This window comes from Chelonia mydas, chromosome 2 (assembly GCF_015237465.2).
Source record: "Chelonia mydas isolate rCheMyd1 chromosome 2, rCheMyd1.pri.v2, whole genome shotgun sequence".
NCBI lineage: Eukaryota > Metazoa > Chordata > Testudines > Cheloniidae > Chelonia > Chelonia mydas.
The window spans coordinates 82804269-82821564 of record NC_057850.1 but is presented as its reverse complement, the minus strand read 5'-3'; the positions used below and the strand labels follow the sequence as shown (position 1 = coordinate 82821564).

General features: G+C 42.1%; 1 protein-coding gene across 3 annotated transcripts in view; it reads right to left on the bottom strand.

Annotated features, from left to right (window-relative positions):
* EMILIN2 (elastin microfibril interfacer 2) overlaps positions 1-17296 on the bottom strand; it is a 59563-nt gene that overhangs the window by 15753 nt on the left and 26514 nt on the right. For all 3 annotated transcript variants that reach the window (XM_027827226.3, XM_027827225.3, XM_043538797.1), the window contains 3 exons: positions 15224-17149; positions 2303-2641; positions 1352-1390 (listed from right to left, as the gene is read on the bottom strand). In XM_027827226.3, the coding sequence (XP_027683027.2) occupies positions 1352-1390; positions 2303-2641; positions 15224-17149 (2304 nt within the window). The remainder of the gene's footprint in view (positions 1-1351; positions 1391-2302; positions 2642-15223; positions 17150-17296) is intronic.

The window sequence follows — 17296 nt, the reverse complement described above, 5'->3', positions numbered from 1 at the left end:
GTCTTCATGTCAATTCCCAGACCAATTTGTCATGCCTTGTCTCTGCAATTTTCTTAGCCCCAGAGAACAGAGTCCTAAGAAAGTGCCTTCAGAGGCCATAAAATTCTAATGTTTCATTTTTATCTGTTGCTGACATTTCTTCAAACCAGAATTTGATTAAATCATTCTCTGTGAAGAGAGTGTAGGAGGATCCATTTGATCCAGGATAAGAATATTCATTGCTTAGATATAAAAAGGGCTAAACTAAAAGATTTTTTTAAAGGCTGTAGGGTAGTCAGATCACCTAGCAAACTAATATTTGGGCTAATCAAACTAATAATTCATTTATTGAAAGGTTTACACTTTTTGTAATCCAAATGTATTGGTGTATAGTGATGCACAGAAAGTACAACAGTTCAAATAAACTAAACTAGTTTATTTAACTAAACACTCCGATATAGTGCTTGCAACCTAGACATGCAGCACTGAGAACCTGTAAGTTAAAATGAGTATAAACAAAAGTGAAATTGGTTTCATTTATTTATTTCTCTCCTCTTGGACAATGAAAGTTAAAGTGAACAAAGGGCATAAACAATGAAAAGTATATTGGATTTTTTAAATAATCTAAAGTATTCTTGGTAAAATAGGTAAGCAATGTGCTTGTTTAAAATAGGATAATTAAGTCAACAATAGTGTTGCAAACTGAAGTTTGTGATATTTGGTGTTTTTATTAAAGCTCCAGCTTCTAGAGTCATATGATTATGTAAGCATCTCAGTTTTCATTTGAAAAGAAAAATATAAGTTATTAGCCCTGAGGGTTGCAGAAAAAAGTATGAAAAAATTAACCCTTAAAGGCTCAAAAACCAGAAGGCAAATAAAAAGAACCCCCAAATTATTATTTTTTAAAATCTGATTTTTACCATCTCCATGAAACGAGTGTTTGATTTTTTTGGGCTTGACTCATTATTTTTGAAAACTTGGGGTTGGCAGGACAGTATTAGCGTCCCTTTAAAGTTAAGGCTAAAATCCTGAAAATGACCCATAACTTTCAGTTAGTTCTCTCAGTAGTGACTTTCCAGGCAGTGAAAGAAAAAATTAAAATATATGTTAAGTGCCACTTTCTCCATTACCGTCTCATACTCCACATGCCCTGTGCATCCTCTGGGCCAGGACAGGAGTGCTAGTGTGAATAAAAAGGGAAGAAAGCTATCATCCCTGGTGGTTGTCCCTTTCCAGTATAAAGAGATCAGAACTGTGCTTGTGCCCTAAAAGCGTTCACATTCTTGCTCTTCAATTTCGCCCTACTAGAATTTTCTATTTATGAAATAAGTGAATATTTGTTCAAAGAATTCCTACATAGCAACTGGATTACCTTGCGAGTCTGTAGAAGGTGGAGAAGATTTTGGATACCCTACAAAACAAAAGAAGTTATGTTACACAGTGAATAAGAGTACAACATAGTCTAAATATCACAACAGTTTAATAATATTTTCTTTTCTTTTTATCAAATAGCAACTCATTTAAACAAGTGCACAGTATCAGAAGGCAGAAACTCGTACCACTAAGACTGTTAAAAAAAAAACAGTAGCAGCCGTAGCAAAGGGGACCATGTTCCTTATTACAGTGCATCGGCTCTGTTGTGTGTACTGTGGCAAAACAGGTTATTTTAAGCTACCCTAGTGGCACATATTTCAGAGTAGCAGCCGTGTTACTCCTGTTCTTTTTGCAAATACAGACTACTTGTGGCACCTTAGAGACTAACAAATTTATCTGAGCATAAGCTTTCGTGAGCTACAGCTCACTTCATCGGATGCACGACTGAGGACTACACAGCAATCGTACTGAGATTATGCTTGGTGCAGCTTTGGCTGGGGAGGCGAAGTTAGCTTGAGGCCTTCTTTCTGTCTCCTCTGGTCCTGTTGCCAGCTGCGGCCAAAATAGACATCATGCAAATTAAATTAGCCAAAGGCTGTTCTCAGATAACAACTCTAACATATGCCAGTTAAGCATCATTTCATATCCTGCAGGGGACTGGCAAAGTGCATCACACTCCAGTTCTGCCACCTTCTATCCTGTAACCAGCCCCAAAATGTCCCCTGCACCCAGGGCAGCTTTAATGTCACTTTGTGGGAAGAGTAACAAACTCACTGCTGGAATCTGACAGCTCAGCTTGTCTTACTGATTGATGAAAGGCCCTGCTAGTCTATAATCTTAGCAGAGCTATGTGTTGTTCTATACTTCAACATAACATAAGTCCAGAAACACTGGCTTTGGGGTCTAATATTATAAAGTGATCACTTGGATAACATTTCAGTTTGCTCACCTGGTGCTCCTGCATATCCTTCAGCTATGGGCATGGTATACTGACCATCTATGCCTTTAGGCCGTCCACTTCCTGACATTACAACTGTGCCAGGAGGACCAGCCTGTCCAGTCTCCATAATGATCCCAGTTGATCCAGGCAACAGTGGTAAAGTGGATGAACCTGGTAATGATGGTTGTAGTGGAGTTCTTGGTTGTGATGGCTGAAGAGGGGCTCCTTGTTGTGGTGGCTGTATTACTATTCTTGGCTGTGGGGGCTGCAGGGGTGTTCTTGGCTGTGGGGGCTGCAGAGGAGTTCTTTCTTGTGGTATCTGCAGTGGTACTCTTGGTTGATTTTCAGCTAAGTATTTGTAGAGAGAGGAAAGTCAAATATTATCCATCTGAGAAAATTCATAAAACCCATTACATTTATACTTCTGTAAACAATTAAACTGCGAGTTTTTGTTTTTCCTTTCTGAAGATGGAATAATAAAAAAATCAATGTTCTTCTGTTTGAAAAACTTTATGACACTGAAGGCAGGTCCAGGGTCACAGTTTACTGAAAAATTTTTCATTGTTTGGAAGGGTCATTGTAAAAGGACTTTTCCAGTAGGAGAGCCAGTGTACTGTATGATATCAGTGCCAGACAGTGTTGATGTGATAATAGTTGTGTAGCTGTTCTATTTCAAAACCCTTTTGATTGCATTTACAACATATTTGTAAAAAATTTAGTCCTAACTGAATCTTAGAAATGTAATGTCTTCCTGAAAGTGAATGTCTGTTATTTGCATGGGGGGTTAATTTTTATATAGATTTAAAAGATAGGAAGGGTGCTAAAAAAAAGTTTCTTAGTGCAAAGGACCTTACTCCCAATCCTTGCTCTCCATCAAAAACCTGCCTTATTCATTTTAAGCAGTTCCATCTCTATTTGAATTAACCACAGAAGATAACTACTATAATATATACAATTTTACACTTGTCTAAATCCATTGACTTCAGTAAAATTAGGTCTGATTTACACTGGTGTCGGTGAGATCAAAATCAGGCCCATGAACTACACAGCATGGCAATGTATGTTGAGCTTCCATTTCCTTCTCTTTTTAACATTGTTATACAAAAATCATTAACATCTGAAAGGCAAGGACATTCAAAGTTAAGAATAATAATTGCCCCTTAACACTGCTCACTGGGTAACATTTTCAAAAGGTCCTAAATTATTTATGAGCCTAAGACTCACTGCAAGTCATTGAGTTTCATATGCTCCTTGGTCTCTTAGTGTATGGATATGTCTATACTACAATTAAAAACTGGCAGCTGGTCCATGACAGCTCACTGGAACTCAGGCTAAGGAGCCGTTTAACTGTGATGTGTATGTTTGAGCTTGGGCTGGAGCCAGGGCTCTAGGACCCTGCAAGGTAGGAGAGTTCCAGAGCTCAGGCTGCAGCCTGAGCCCAAACGTCTAGACCTCTATTAAACAGCCCTTTAACCTGAGCCCCATGAGTCTGAATCAGCTGGCACAGGCCAGCCCGGTGTGGCTAACTGCAGTATAGACATTTCCCTAGGTGCGTCTGGAAATTTTACCTATTTGTGCCTAAATTGTACAGTACATATGACACCTAATATTATGCAATGAAGGTGAAATTCAACCCAGTGCAGATGTTGGCAGGATGGTATGATACCTGGCTGTTTTTTTGTATAGGAACATGTGAAGACTGCAGGGCAAAAGTATATCATTCTATTGGCTGGCTACAGCGGTAATTACAATGGACACTGTGTGGGTGAAATGTAAAATTTTTGTCTAAATAAATTGGAGATTGCAAATGTATAGACTCCAGCAGTTTGAATCACTCACAAGGCCTTTTACATTGAAGGGGGAAAAAGTAGTATCTACCACAAATTCGAACTCTGGTGAAAACAATGAAAAGGTATAGGGTAGTAATAATTTGTTTATTAATGTATTTGTAGTACTGACTTAGGCCTTGTCTACGTTACGGCGATAACGTAGCTGGAGTCAATGTAGCTTAGGTAGATTTACTGTGGTGTCTACACTGTGCTGTGTTGACAGGAGATACTCTCCCTTCAATTTACCTTAATCCTCTCATTCTGGTGGACTACTGCAGCTGACGGGAGAGTTCTCTGAGGTTGATTTTGCTGGTCTTCCCTAGACCTGCTAAATCGACCCGCCCTTCATTGATCGCAGCAGTGTCGATCCCTGGTAAGTATAGACAGGGCCTTAGTGTTGGTTATTGTTTGCTATTTGTGGTGATCTTCATTTGAATAGTGAGGGAAGTGTACCTCCATGGTTTAGGCCAGTGTGGAAAATGGGAAGAGTTTGTGACAGTGCATGATCAAATCCTAATTACACACTGAGATATGCTGTCTGTAGTCCTGAGTCTCTAACAAATACGCTGGAATTCACAAGTGTTATTTTAGGACTGTTTTGGTAAGAACTTGGCCCTGCAAATGTGACATTTAATTGAAGATGACAGTAATGAGAAATCCTGCATCTTCACTCTTATCTTGGGTGGTTTGTTTCTTATTCTCCATCTCAGAAAAGTAATTTACCACGGCCTTACACTCTTTTGGAAGGTTTATCTAAAAAATTCCATGCTCTCATAGTACCTGCATCATGTGATAGCTCCCAATGAAAAAAACTCACTGGCCCTTCCTGGTTGAGTTTTGTAGACTGATACTAAGTTCTAGAACTGTAATGAGAGGGGAAAATTAAAGAACCAGACACCACAAAGTTTTGCTGAAAGTTACCTAGGTAATTCCATCCACAGGATACAGGATTAAAGAATGGAATATATACTTTTTACTGATTCATATAATATTTTTTTGCTTTCATCATGACATTAAACTACTGAAAAGTTATACTTTAAAAACTTTTATAAGGGCAAAGGTGAACTGCAAGTGTTTAATTTATTCCTAACTGAATAATACCTGCGTTTGATTTTTAATCTAATGAGGCAGTCGCTAATCTCAGTTACATGGATTTAAATCTGAAGTCCAGGGAGAGCAGTAGAGTTAGTTCAGATTTGCATTGATATCATTGACAACACAAACTGGCTCAGGAGTTTTATTTCTTGCCTGCATAGGTTTTTCACTTCTTTACCTTCTCTCCTCAGTTTAGTTAACCTCGCTTTAGGCCTCCAGCCAGGGACACGCAGAATGAATTTGCATGTCTGACTATTCCCCCCCAACACACCCCAAGCTCTTACAATTTAAACCAAAAGCCTTAATACCTTTGTAACAATGTTTGGCCTGGTTCTGTGTGTTTAGTGTGGATATCTATACATTTGAAAATACCCAGGTATACCAACCCCATTTTGGAAAAAACTCATAGGCCAACTATCCAATGTGCGTGTTAGCTGAGAAGCATCACTTTTACGGTTCTGGCAGTTTTCAAATGCCTTTTTGGCCTTTTGTACTGAATTGCATTGTATCATGGCATTGTGCTTTAAAATCACTAGACAAAGACAATAACAGACAGCATATTTTTGGACTGAATATGTATTACCAAACTAAAGAGCGAAGGCAAAATTCCCTGGTGTAACTCCACTGAAGTTATGGTGCAAAATTAGGGATGAATTTGGCCAAATCAGCTTGTATTGTGTTGAGTAGCACATAAAAGAGAAGTATTCCCCATTGTCTACAAAGCAATTGGAAAGGCAAGCAGCAGAGCTTAGACCATTATTATACTTCAAATTAGAGTCTCCTCAGGGGCACCCTCTTCACCAGCAGTGTTCACACGGCTTTCTTTAGTATCACCCGCCTGGTCATTCTCAGCTTGCTGACCTCAAATGCCTGTCTAAATTAAGCTGAGGCGAAACACCCCCATCCAAAGCTTAAAATGCCAATTCTTTTTTCCCTTGCTTTTAAACTCCACTGGTACTTTACTGAGAAAAAATACATTGGGTGGGGGGTGACAGGTATGTGAAACTCAGGTTGGACTTTGTCATGGTTCTGCTCTTTCTAGCAATGTCATGACAGGCAGATCAGTTCCATTTCCCTAATGATACATTGAACAGACAAGAACAATGACAGGATGAAATAAACTAGATAACTAAGTAGTCAGTGATTCCACTGACAAGAATCAAGAAGAGCTATGACTTCCAAACTCCTGTTGCTGACAACGGATTTGACAAAAGGCTGCCTGGTGTATCTGGCAGAGGATATACTGAAGTTTGTGCCAGAACTCCTATTACCAGTGTTACAGAAAATTTTTTACCACACATCCCTAGGTGTAGTAATTTAGGTATACACAAGGTTTCATAAAAAATAACTATAGCAGACTGCTCTTAGCAATTCGTATGTTTGAAACCCCTCTTCACAGATAATTACAAAAAGAAATATAAGTGGATTGAAATAGTTGTAATCAAAGCAAACTAAAATCCTGAAGCCATTTTTGGCAGCAGACCACACTTTTTCTGGCTTCAGCAGTGAATGGCAAAAATGTATTAACAAGCTACATCTAAAGAAGAGATGATTTTAGTGCCAGTTTTAGTGCAGTATCATTTCAGTAATATGCTTCTCTAAATGCTAAAGTGGCACAGAGGGTTACAGAGGACCTATTTACACATTTTATGGGATTATCTAGTCTACTTATTCATAATGAGCCAAAGCTTGCAGTCTTGCTCAGTCCTAACAGGCAAACTTCATTTGAAGTCCTAAATGACAAAGATTTGACCTGTGGTTTATATACAGTACACACAATAACTTATTACCCTGCAACATTAGTTTAGACAGAGTCATTTAAACGTTCTTGGCTTAAAAAGGTCTGAATATAAAATTTCAAGCCAAAGCAGCCATATTCCTGGCTTCAGACTAATTTGCCTTTGCTCAGTTTAGTTGTCTAATTGGAGCGTGGGAATTCTAAAACAAAACCTTATAGGGTATCCTTGTGTTACCACATTCAAACAACTGTAGAAAGAGAAATGTGTTACTATTCTAGTCTCCCAAACCAAAATGACATCATTTAAATGATACAATATGTTGGCAAATAGTACCAAAATCTAGGTATGAATTTAATATTGATCTATAAGCCAGAACTGAAAAATCACCAGTTCAAAGTAGTAAAGGTACCATAGAAGATATTGCAATAAGACTCATCAAAAAGTTAAATCTTAGTGGAATGATGCACATTGATAGAGACACATCTTGTTCCAAAAACAGTATTAATTGCCAAAGGGAAAAAGTACAAGATGTAACTGCCTAGTGGAGCAAGGTTCCCTAACCACTTCCAATGGAGTCCCTCTGTTGCCAAGAGCTTTTTGGAGCTGCAAACATCAAGACTTACTCAGACTGCTGTGCTGGATAGCATTATTTTATTCTGAATCACTCTGGGATGTAAGTATTTGCTTTATGAACCTCTTTGAGGCCACACATATTTGAGGTGAGACGTTACAGTTTTAAATGCTTGTATTTTAGTCTCTAATGGCTGGGTCACTTCTCAAGGGTCGCTGTAGGTACAGTTTATGGAGACCCTATAAAGTGCTATGAAACTGAATTATACTATGGAAATTAAAATACTGGAGTAGATTTAAACAAACATAATCCATGAAGCTGTTGAGAGGTCTGCTTTACATTGCATGGACAAGAGTGTGTGTGTGTGTGTCCGCAGCAAGGAAAAAGTCTTGATCCCTTCTGCACAGCAGGTGCAGTTTCAATATGCATAAGATGGGGCTATAGTCAGGATTGTGTGCAGCAGACGTGGTGTGCATCTGTGTGCAGCAGAAGTGAAGTGGGGGAGGAGCAGGGTGGGCTGGATCAGAGGATCTAGTCATGGGACTGAAGTAGCCACTATAGAGTGGTTCTTCGGCTGTTCCACTGCGTGGGAAGGAAGATTCCTCCCTCTCCTCTCCTGTCTGTTTCATACTCAGTCCAGCTTCTTGTATTTGGGGCCAAATCCTTGTGCCCAGCTCAAGCATTATATGTTTTATATAATCAGACAACTCAGGAATCACTGACTTTGAAGATCCCAGTTCACATCCAATGTAAAATCCACCAGCACAGTCCATCTACCAATACCACAATAAGACTTCTGTGAAACTCAGTGTAAGTGAACTACAATGAAGGGCTAAGCCTACTCTCCTGGCCGGTACCAATATTTTTGATTTTATTCTTTCATTAAATTCCAACAATGGATTAATCAGTAGGCAGGCTCACGGCCCTCTCAGGAGTATAATAGAGATGCATACTCTAGTTAGATGCTTTGGGAAACACAAATTGTTCAAATGACAAGAAAAAAGCAAGAGAGATATTAATAGTGGTGAGGGATGGCGGTTTTTCTGTATGCAGCAGAATTATAAAAGGTTTTGGGGGGCAAAGGTATGGAACACAAACAATAATCTTGACCCCACTATTCTGGCCACACATTATTGATATTAAATCACACTGGCGGAAATTAGAAAGATTTGGTTGATAACTGAAGTAATGGCAACTTCTTGAGTCACCAGAAGATAAGAAGGTAAGTTGGTTCATGTAGAAGTCCAAGGATACCTTTGGTAAGAATTTGGGATGTGGTCGCAAAGTGACCTTATCCTTAGAAAAGGCTGAGGAGAGGGGGATATGCCATCAGAGCCCCTCTCTTTCCAACTCTTCAAGCAGAAGTAATGGCTACTAGAACAGTCAGATTTCATAGATGAGTGTAAAAGGTAGGGTGACCATCCATCCTGTTTTTAACAGGACATTCCCATATTTAAGTCCTCTTGCAGGTGTCCCACTTTTTTTTTTTTGAAAAATGGGCAAATTGTCCTGTATTTTCTGCTCCCGCTGTTGGTCAGTCAGCACAGCCCCAGCCCCATCTTGTTGGTGTGGGCAGGCGGTGGCTGGTCAGTGACAGCACGTGGTGGCCTCAGGCCAGATAGAGAGGCGGGAAGAGGCGACATCAGGTAGGAGAAGAGGCAGCCCTGTGTGTGGGAGCGGGGGGCACTCCCCTATGTGAAATCTAAAGCAGGGGTTCTCAATGGGGGTCTGCAAGCCCTTTAAGGGGGGGCCACTGGGCACCAATGCTGAAACCCAGAGCCTGAGCCCAGCGCCCTCTGCAGGTCTAAAACCCTGATCCCAGCACCATCCGTGGGGCTGAATCCCTGATACCCGGCCTTGGGCTGAAGCCAGAGCCGCGGGGCTGAAGCCCCGATCCCCAGTGCTCCCTGGGGGGGGGCAGAAGTCCCCTGAGACCATGGGAAGAGTTTGGGGGCACTGGGGATGTTGCCCCCCAAAACTGCAGTGCAAGAGCGGGGCAGTCCAGTGGGCAGCTCCATACTTCCCACAACTCCTTCTCTCCTGCCCCCTGACAAGTTCAGAGGCAGGAAGCTGGTGCCGGGCAATGCGGGGCAGCTGCTGCTCTGGTTGGTGCCATGGAGCAGGCAGCCATAGTGTTTCCTCTTCTCCTCCTGCTGCTGTTGCAGGGGGTTGATGCTGCTCCTCAGCTTCAAGCTCCCTTTTCTCATGCAGCCGGTAAGAGCTGCAGCGGGAGGGACCTAGCTCCATGGCTGGCAGAGCCCTTGGGGAACAAGGACCACAGGAGAGCCCTCCTGGTACACAGCCCCTAGCTACTCCCTCCCTGCACCCTGAGCTACCCCTCTGCCCGCACACAGCCCCTAGCTACTCCCTCCCTGCACCCTGAGCTACCCCCCTCCCTGCACACAGCCCCTAGCTACCCCCTCCCTGCACCCTGAGCTACCCCCCTGCCCATACACAGCCCCTAGCTACCCCCTCCCTGCACACAGCCCCTGGCTACTCCCTCCCTGTACCCTGAGCTACCCCCCTGCTTGCACATAGCCCCTAGCTTCCCCTTCCTGCACCCTGAGCTACCCCCCTGCCCGCACACAGCCCCTAGCTACCGGCTCCCTGAGCTGTTTTCAAACTTTTTGAGCTGAGCCTCACACCTTTGAATTATAGTTTTTGGTTGTGGCACCGGGATGGCAACCAAAAGACAGGCTGGGTGGCCTACTGAGGTGAATCAAGGGCTGGAGCTGGCTTGTGTTCCACTGGCCCCTGCCCCCAAAATAGAAGTCATACTACACCTATGCCCGAGGCCCCTCCCAGCCCAAACCCCCTGAGAACCTCCTTCTGCTGCTGGGCCCTGGCATTTTAAACAGCATGTTCTAATTGATTGTCTTTGAACTCATCTGAATACGAGCAATTTTACCAGGTGTCCCGTATTCAGCACAGGTGAAGATGGTCACCCTAGATTGAAAGGAGGGCCTTTTAAGGCATCTGAGCACCAAGCTGAGGTCCCGTGATAGTGCAGGGCATCTGATTTGTGAGAAGATGTTTGCCAATCTCTTCAGAAACCTCCCTGTTGTAGGATAAGCAAAGACAGAAAAACCCTCTACCATATGATGGAAGGCCGTTATAGCTGCCAAGTGCACTCTAACGAAGCTTAGAGACAATCCTGTCATTTTAGCTCTAGGATGTAATCCAGTATAACTGATAATGGAGAGGATGTAGTGAAAGATGTCTTAGATTATACCAGTGATTGAATCTCATCCACTTTTGTACATAGGTATTACGAGTGGATTGTTTCCTACGATGTAACAGCACTCTCGTTACATCCTCGGAACAATCTGCTTCTAACCCTGTGAACCTTCTATCAGCCATGCCTTGAATTGAAGCAGCTCAAGGTTGGGGTGAAGGATTTGACCGGCACCCTGTGAGAGAAGATGGGGAAAGGTCTGGAGGGTAACTGGTTGACAGACAGAGAGCCAGATGAAGTAAGGGAACCATCTTTGTCTTGGCCACATCAGAACCACTAGAGTAACGCTGGCCTTGTCTTTTCTGATCTTGAATAGCACCATGGATATCGAGAATGTTGGGGGAAATGCATACAGCAGGCCTGAACTCCAAACAAAGGTGAAAGGCTTCCCCTAGGGAATGATGACCCAGTCCGCCTCTCAAGCAGAACTGAGAGAGAGTCTTCTTGCTCTTTGGGGTGGCGAACAGCTCTATCTGCAGGTTGCCCCAACACTGAAATATCCGGTGGAGTGTAATGCAATCTCTCTCCCATTTGTGCTCTTGTAAGAAAGGCCTGCTGAGGGCATTTGCTGCTGTTTGACATTTTGTATACCCAGAAGGTAAGCTGCTGAGATAATGATCTGGTTTCGTATGCACCAATTCCAGAGAGTCTCCTTGCTTCAGCACAGGGGGAAGGTGATCTCGCTCCCCCTCGAAAGTGATATAACACATTCAGGACAGGTTGTCCATCATTTTCTTCATGTACTTGCCCCTGATTTCTGGAACCAGGAAGTACCTGGAATAAAATCATTTCCCTCTGTATGGCATAGGAGCCATTCAATAGCATCCAAGTTTAGGAGGATGTCAATTTCCTGTCACAGAAGATGCTCATCTTTTAAGGTATGCAGTGACTTGTCATTTTTTTCTGCAAACAGTTTCAATCCATTGAAAGGAAGGTCCCTCAACTGTATTTTGGACTTCCCTCAGAAACCCTGAGAGCTGAAGCCAGGCGGGCCTCCTCATGACAGCCATGGAGATAGAAAGAGCAGCTATACCAGTGGTGTCCAGGGAGGCCTGCAGAGTTGTTCTTGCCAGCGGCTGACCCTCAGCAATGATTGCCTAAAATGGTTTCCTCTACTCTACTGGAAGATGCTCAATAGTTAGTATGGCTTTATTTCACCATGAGAGCTTGGTAGTTGGTGAACCTAAATTGTAGAGACGTGGATGAATAGGACTCTCAGCCAAATAAGAATAAGTCAAGTCGCTGTAGATCTCTAACATAAGGTGATGAGTTAGCATGGTGCTGTCTTCCACATTCTTTCACAGTGTCCACCACAAGGGAGTTGGGTGATGGATACAAAAATAAAAATTCTGAGTCCTTACAGGGAACGTAATATTTTTTTTGTCCATCCTGTTACAAGTAAGTGGTATTGTGGCCAGGGTATGCCAAATTATTTTTGCATGGTCTAGCAGGGCATCATTAATCGGTAGCATGATGTGGGCAGATGATGTTGTGTGCAGAATGTCTAGCAGCTTATGCTGTGACTCCTTAACCTCCTCAAGTGGAATTTCCAAGGAGTTCTTTTTCCTTTTAATAAGGTCCTGGAACGGTTTAAAAATCATCAACCAGTGATGGTGGAGAAGGCGTGGCGGCTTCATCTGGACAGGAGGAAGATATGTTAGCTTTTCGGGTGATTTCCTTGTCCATTCTCACTTCCTGCTCCTCAGTGATCTCCTCCTGTGGATCAAGCATCCTAGAGCGAGAGAGAGAGAGGCTGGTGAGGATTGTCTTCTCTCTGGATGACAAAAACACTAGGGGCCCTGGCAAATTGCTGGCAATAAGCCATCCAGAGTTCCAGTATGACCAATGAGGTGGTGCATAGGGCAGGGGTGGAGGCAGCACCCAAGCGTGTCCATACCAACTGCATGGGGCATGTCTCTCACTGGGATATGCGGATTCCTTGGAGGTCTCAGGAAAGAAGTTTCCCTGATAATGGAAGGGAGAGCCCTGAATGGCAATGTGGGAGACTGATGAGAAGTGCCCATCTTCCTCCTCCTCGACACTTGGTAAAGGTGGAGCACTCAGACAGATAGATGGACACTCCAATGTTACCAGGTGAATGTCTGGAGACCGAGAGGTGTTCAATACCAGCAATGGTTTGGTGCCAAAGAGAGGGGATTCAAGTGTTTCTGTTAATGCCAGGTCTTGCAGGAATCAAAACGCTTGTGGTACTGGAGCAATGATTGATACTGATGAAGCAGGTTGGCAGAAGTAACTGTGGCAGAGGGAGCAGTCGGTACCAAAAGTCTTATGTGCTCTGATGAATAGTCGGTGATGGTCTGGTCTTCTGTGGTGCCAAAGTGCTGGGTATCTAGTAGACTCTGTTGGTACCAATTTAGAAGAGCTGGTCATCTTCTCCCTCCACTCCAATCACCAGATGCTACCAATCTTCTGGAGCAGGAACACTTAGAGTCATTAGGTTTACTGGTGTTCACGGTACCTGAGGAACCTACAGCCTTGTCAGTACCAAGTTGGAGACTGGTACGTGCCAAGGCAGGTGTCTGCAACAGAGACTGTTTCTTTGAGGTAGAGTCTCTACCTAGCGGGCTTGAAGACCACTTTCTAGAGTCTTTTTGAGAGGATTCCATAGATTTCTTTTTCAATGCTCTAGAGGAGTGCTGTGCCGAGGAGGCTGAAGTGGTCGACTTGTTGGGAGACCATTGTATGGGAGGGTCCCCTGGCCAGGGTCAGAAGCCAGTCAGAGTGAGCTCTCCATCATAAGGCGATGTAGCTTAAATCCTGCTTCTTTCTGGCTCTCGATTGTAATGCCAAGCAGAAGTTACACTTTTGGGGAACATGTGACTCCCCAATGCAACGGACACACCAGGAGTACCTGTCAGTGACTGGGATAGCCTCGTGGCACGAAAGGCAGTGTTTAGAACCGGGCATGCCCTTCCAGCATTTAAGTTCCTCTGAGGGGAGGGGGGAAAAGAAAAAAAAAAACAAAAAAAAAAACAGGCGAAAGGACAACTGGCCTTATCCTAAACAAACAAAAAAAATTACAAAAATTTACTTATTTTATAAAATTACTACAACTAGCACACCACAAAGGAAACACTAAGAACTACCACTAACTAGTAAGATATGAGGGAAAAAATACAGTTGAGGTAAGCTCAACTCAGATGCTGCTAAGGCTCTGTTTCAGGCCAAGGCGATTGAGAAGGAGCTGAGGTCAGTTCACCCGCAGAGCTCTACGTAGCCACTGTGCCAGGCACAAGGCTACAGGGGGCACATGTGTGGGCCGAACAGACACTGCTATGTAAAATCTTTGATCTGACGCACATGCACACCTACAGGGGAGCACCAATAGGGGCACTACTTGAAGAAGAAAGATTTTTATTTCTCTTATCAAAATACACATTTGTTGCTGTTTAAACAATTAAACATTGTCATTTAAAAAAAAAAAAACAAATTTCCATGCCAATGTGCCTTATCTAGCATTCACAAGCCTCCCTTCTTTACTTAATTATCCTGTACTTACATGAAAATAACTTCAGAGTAAAAGACTGTAAAGCTAATGCAAAGAAAAGTTCAACAACTACATTTTAAATCCTAATATCAGTGAATAATGAAATTGTGCTTTCCTTGATTTAAAGTTATAGCATAATCAATCCATTTTAATATCAAATTTATCAGTTATGTATAAAGCATAAAAATAAAATAAATGCTAGGTGTTTCGCAACAAATTGAAGAGTGCAAATTTCACAATACAGTCAACTTTTTAATCACGGTAACAAAAGACAGGAACTCAAATGTTCTTCAGTAAACTCAGCTTCTTCGTAAAACTATACACCATCAGAGTCTTAGTCCAGATCTTCAGCTGGTGTAAAATGGCATAGCTCCATATAAATCAATGGACCAGTACTGAATTACACGACCTGAGAATCTCATTTGTTTAAAAAGAAACCTTAGAGTGATATTTAGGAGTAGCCAAATTAGAGATGTGTGTCAATTATTTCAAGTCAAAATTCATCTGGCTTTGATTTTTCCTAATTTGTCTTTCACTTCCCCCTCCCCCTGCCGCCCCCCCCCCCCAAAAAGGAGGGAGGTGAATACAATAAAACAAACTGAAGCAATTTTCACTGATGTTCACTACCTAAAACACTCATTTGAAATTCAGCACTCGGGAGAAAAAGAGTACCAAAACATTTGTTTTGTTGTTGCTGCTTTGCTTTTAATCTAAAAGTAAGAGGTAACATTCCTAACATATTCATTGTATTTTTTGAAAATGTGTGCAAAGAGCTTTATATGTAGTTTTGGAAAACAGAACCAAAATTACTATCTTTCTAAAACAAAACAAATGTTTAAATGTAATGTTTTTTGCTCCCCCTTGTTAAGCTGAACTGAGTTAGCTCAGCTCCACTCTCTAAACTTTTCAGTCGAGAAAGCTAGTGAAGAAAATAAAAAGGAAGGTTAACTTACGTGCCCCAGACTGAATTTTCATCAGCTCCTGAAGGTCAGTGGTGATTTTGGTGACCTGCTTGTGGAACTGTTGGACAGAATTTTTGAGGCCAGAAATGTCTTTGGAATGAGATGTCATGGTTCCATTCATCTGATTGATGCAGTTCCATAAGCTAGTGACATGCTTGTTCAGACCTTCTTTTATTCGCTGCAGGCTACCTGAGATGGAATCCATTTTGCTGCAGACTTTTTCAACATGGGACAGTCTGCTATCCACATCCGAGACTCCCTCTTGGATACCATCAGTGTTCTCTTTACATTTCCTGAGGTCATTAAAGATTTGGTACTTTAGCTGTTCCATCCTCTCCTTCACCTCATTACAGCAATTATTTGGGTGAGAGGTTTGATTCACAACTGTTCTTCGTATTTCATCTATTTTTCTGAATACACCTCGCTGGATCTTTTCACATGTAGAATTGACACCCAGAAGTTGCTCCTTGCAGCTGCTCAAGCCAACCTGAAGATTTTTCACATCTTTATCGATGATGTTTAGACCATACCAAAGTCTACGCAGATCCTTCTGGATGTTCTGTTGGTTGCTCTTAGTAAAGTTAAATTTCTCATTAAGGGAACCATTTAAAGACTTCAAAAGAGAAGAGTTGTCTTCTACTTTCAAAAGCAAGTATTCATATTTGTTGCTACCATTTTCTATGCTTTTCTGAAGGTCTTCCATATCTAGGGGTGCAGATTGGCATTTCTGCCAGCAAAGGTGTTCAATGGCTTGCAGTTTGTTCCTCAGGAGATTCATCTCAGTTGTAAGCTGCTCATTTCCAGATCCTGGGTCACTGTGCAAGACTGATCCTGAACTAATTGATAGTCCATCTGAGGCTGTGGCATTGGCAATTTCTAAAATAGTGCCACCCAGCCTGTCTTCCAGTGCCTGTAGTTTTTGATCAAGTAAGTCTCTGACTTCATCCACTTCAGCAGCTATAGCACCTCGGAGAGTTTCCTCAATGTAAAAACAATGTTCTTCAGCATTCCTCTCTGTAATATTAATTCTAGCGTCTAGCTCCTCCCATCTTGGGCCAAAGATGTCTTCTAGATTTGGAGTGGACATGTGAATGATTTCATTATCTATTCTGGCATTTAAGATTCTGTGTGCTTCCACAACTCTGTCAAGTTTCTCATCCAAATTCTTTATCTGTTGACCAAAGTCATCACTGTGGCTGGTCTTGCAGCAATCTGACTGGTTTGAAGGAGCCTGGATCCGAGTTCTGAGCTCGTTTATTTCTTTCCTTAGGCCATTTTCTTTTTCTTCTACAAGTTGTATTATTTCTGAACAGCTGGTTTCATGGTCATCACATTGTTGCTGGATATCCATTAGTTTGTATTCACATGAGTTTTTCAGATCTGCCATTTTCTTCTCCAATCCTTCCAGCATTTCTTGTCTCAGGGCCTCAATTTTAGAATCTAGATATTCCTGATATAAATCACCACTCGGTATTGTTATTGTAGGTCCTCGTACTGCTTCCTGCAGTTGTTTTAATTGCCCTTCATAGCTTTTCACTTTCCCATTCAGTTCTTCCAGCTTGTCATTTTTTGTCTTCAAGGTATTTTTGACCTCAGCTAGTTCAGACTTTATGTCTTCCATTCCAAAATCAGTAAAAGGCTCTTTCTGGTCTTTATTGCCAAGGATTCCAGGCAGATGAATACTGTCTGTTTCACCACCCAGGACACTATCAGGCCCTGGGTGATCATGAAGGTTGTTCAGCCACGAGACCAACATTTTACTGGCATCTTCTTGGACAGTAAGTTTCAGGTTTTCATTCACACCTGCTAAGGAGGATTGAAGATCAAGCACTGTCTGCGTAAGTCGAAACAATTCATCCTCAAGGAATTGAATTTTCTTCCCAGGTGATTCCCAGGGCATTTCTGTTGGTTCTGAGTCTGTTTTAAAGACATAATGGAAACAAAATTTGGATGCAAGTATGTCTAAACAACAACAGTTTAGAACAACTGGAGATCAATTTTAATTTCTTTAGGTCAAGTTAAAAGCATATTAATGCTTTATAAATATTATATAGGTTGGTGTCA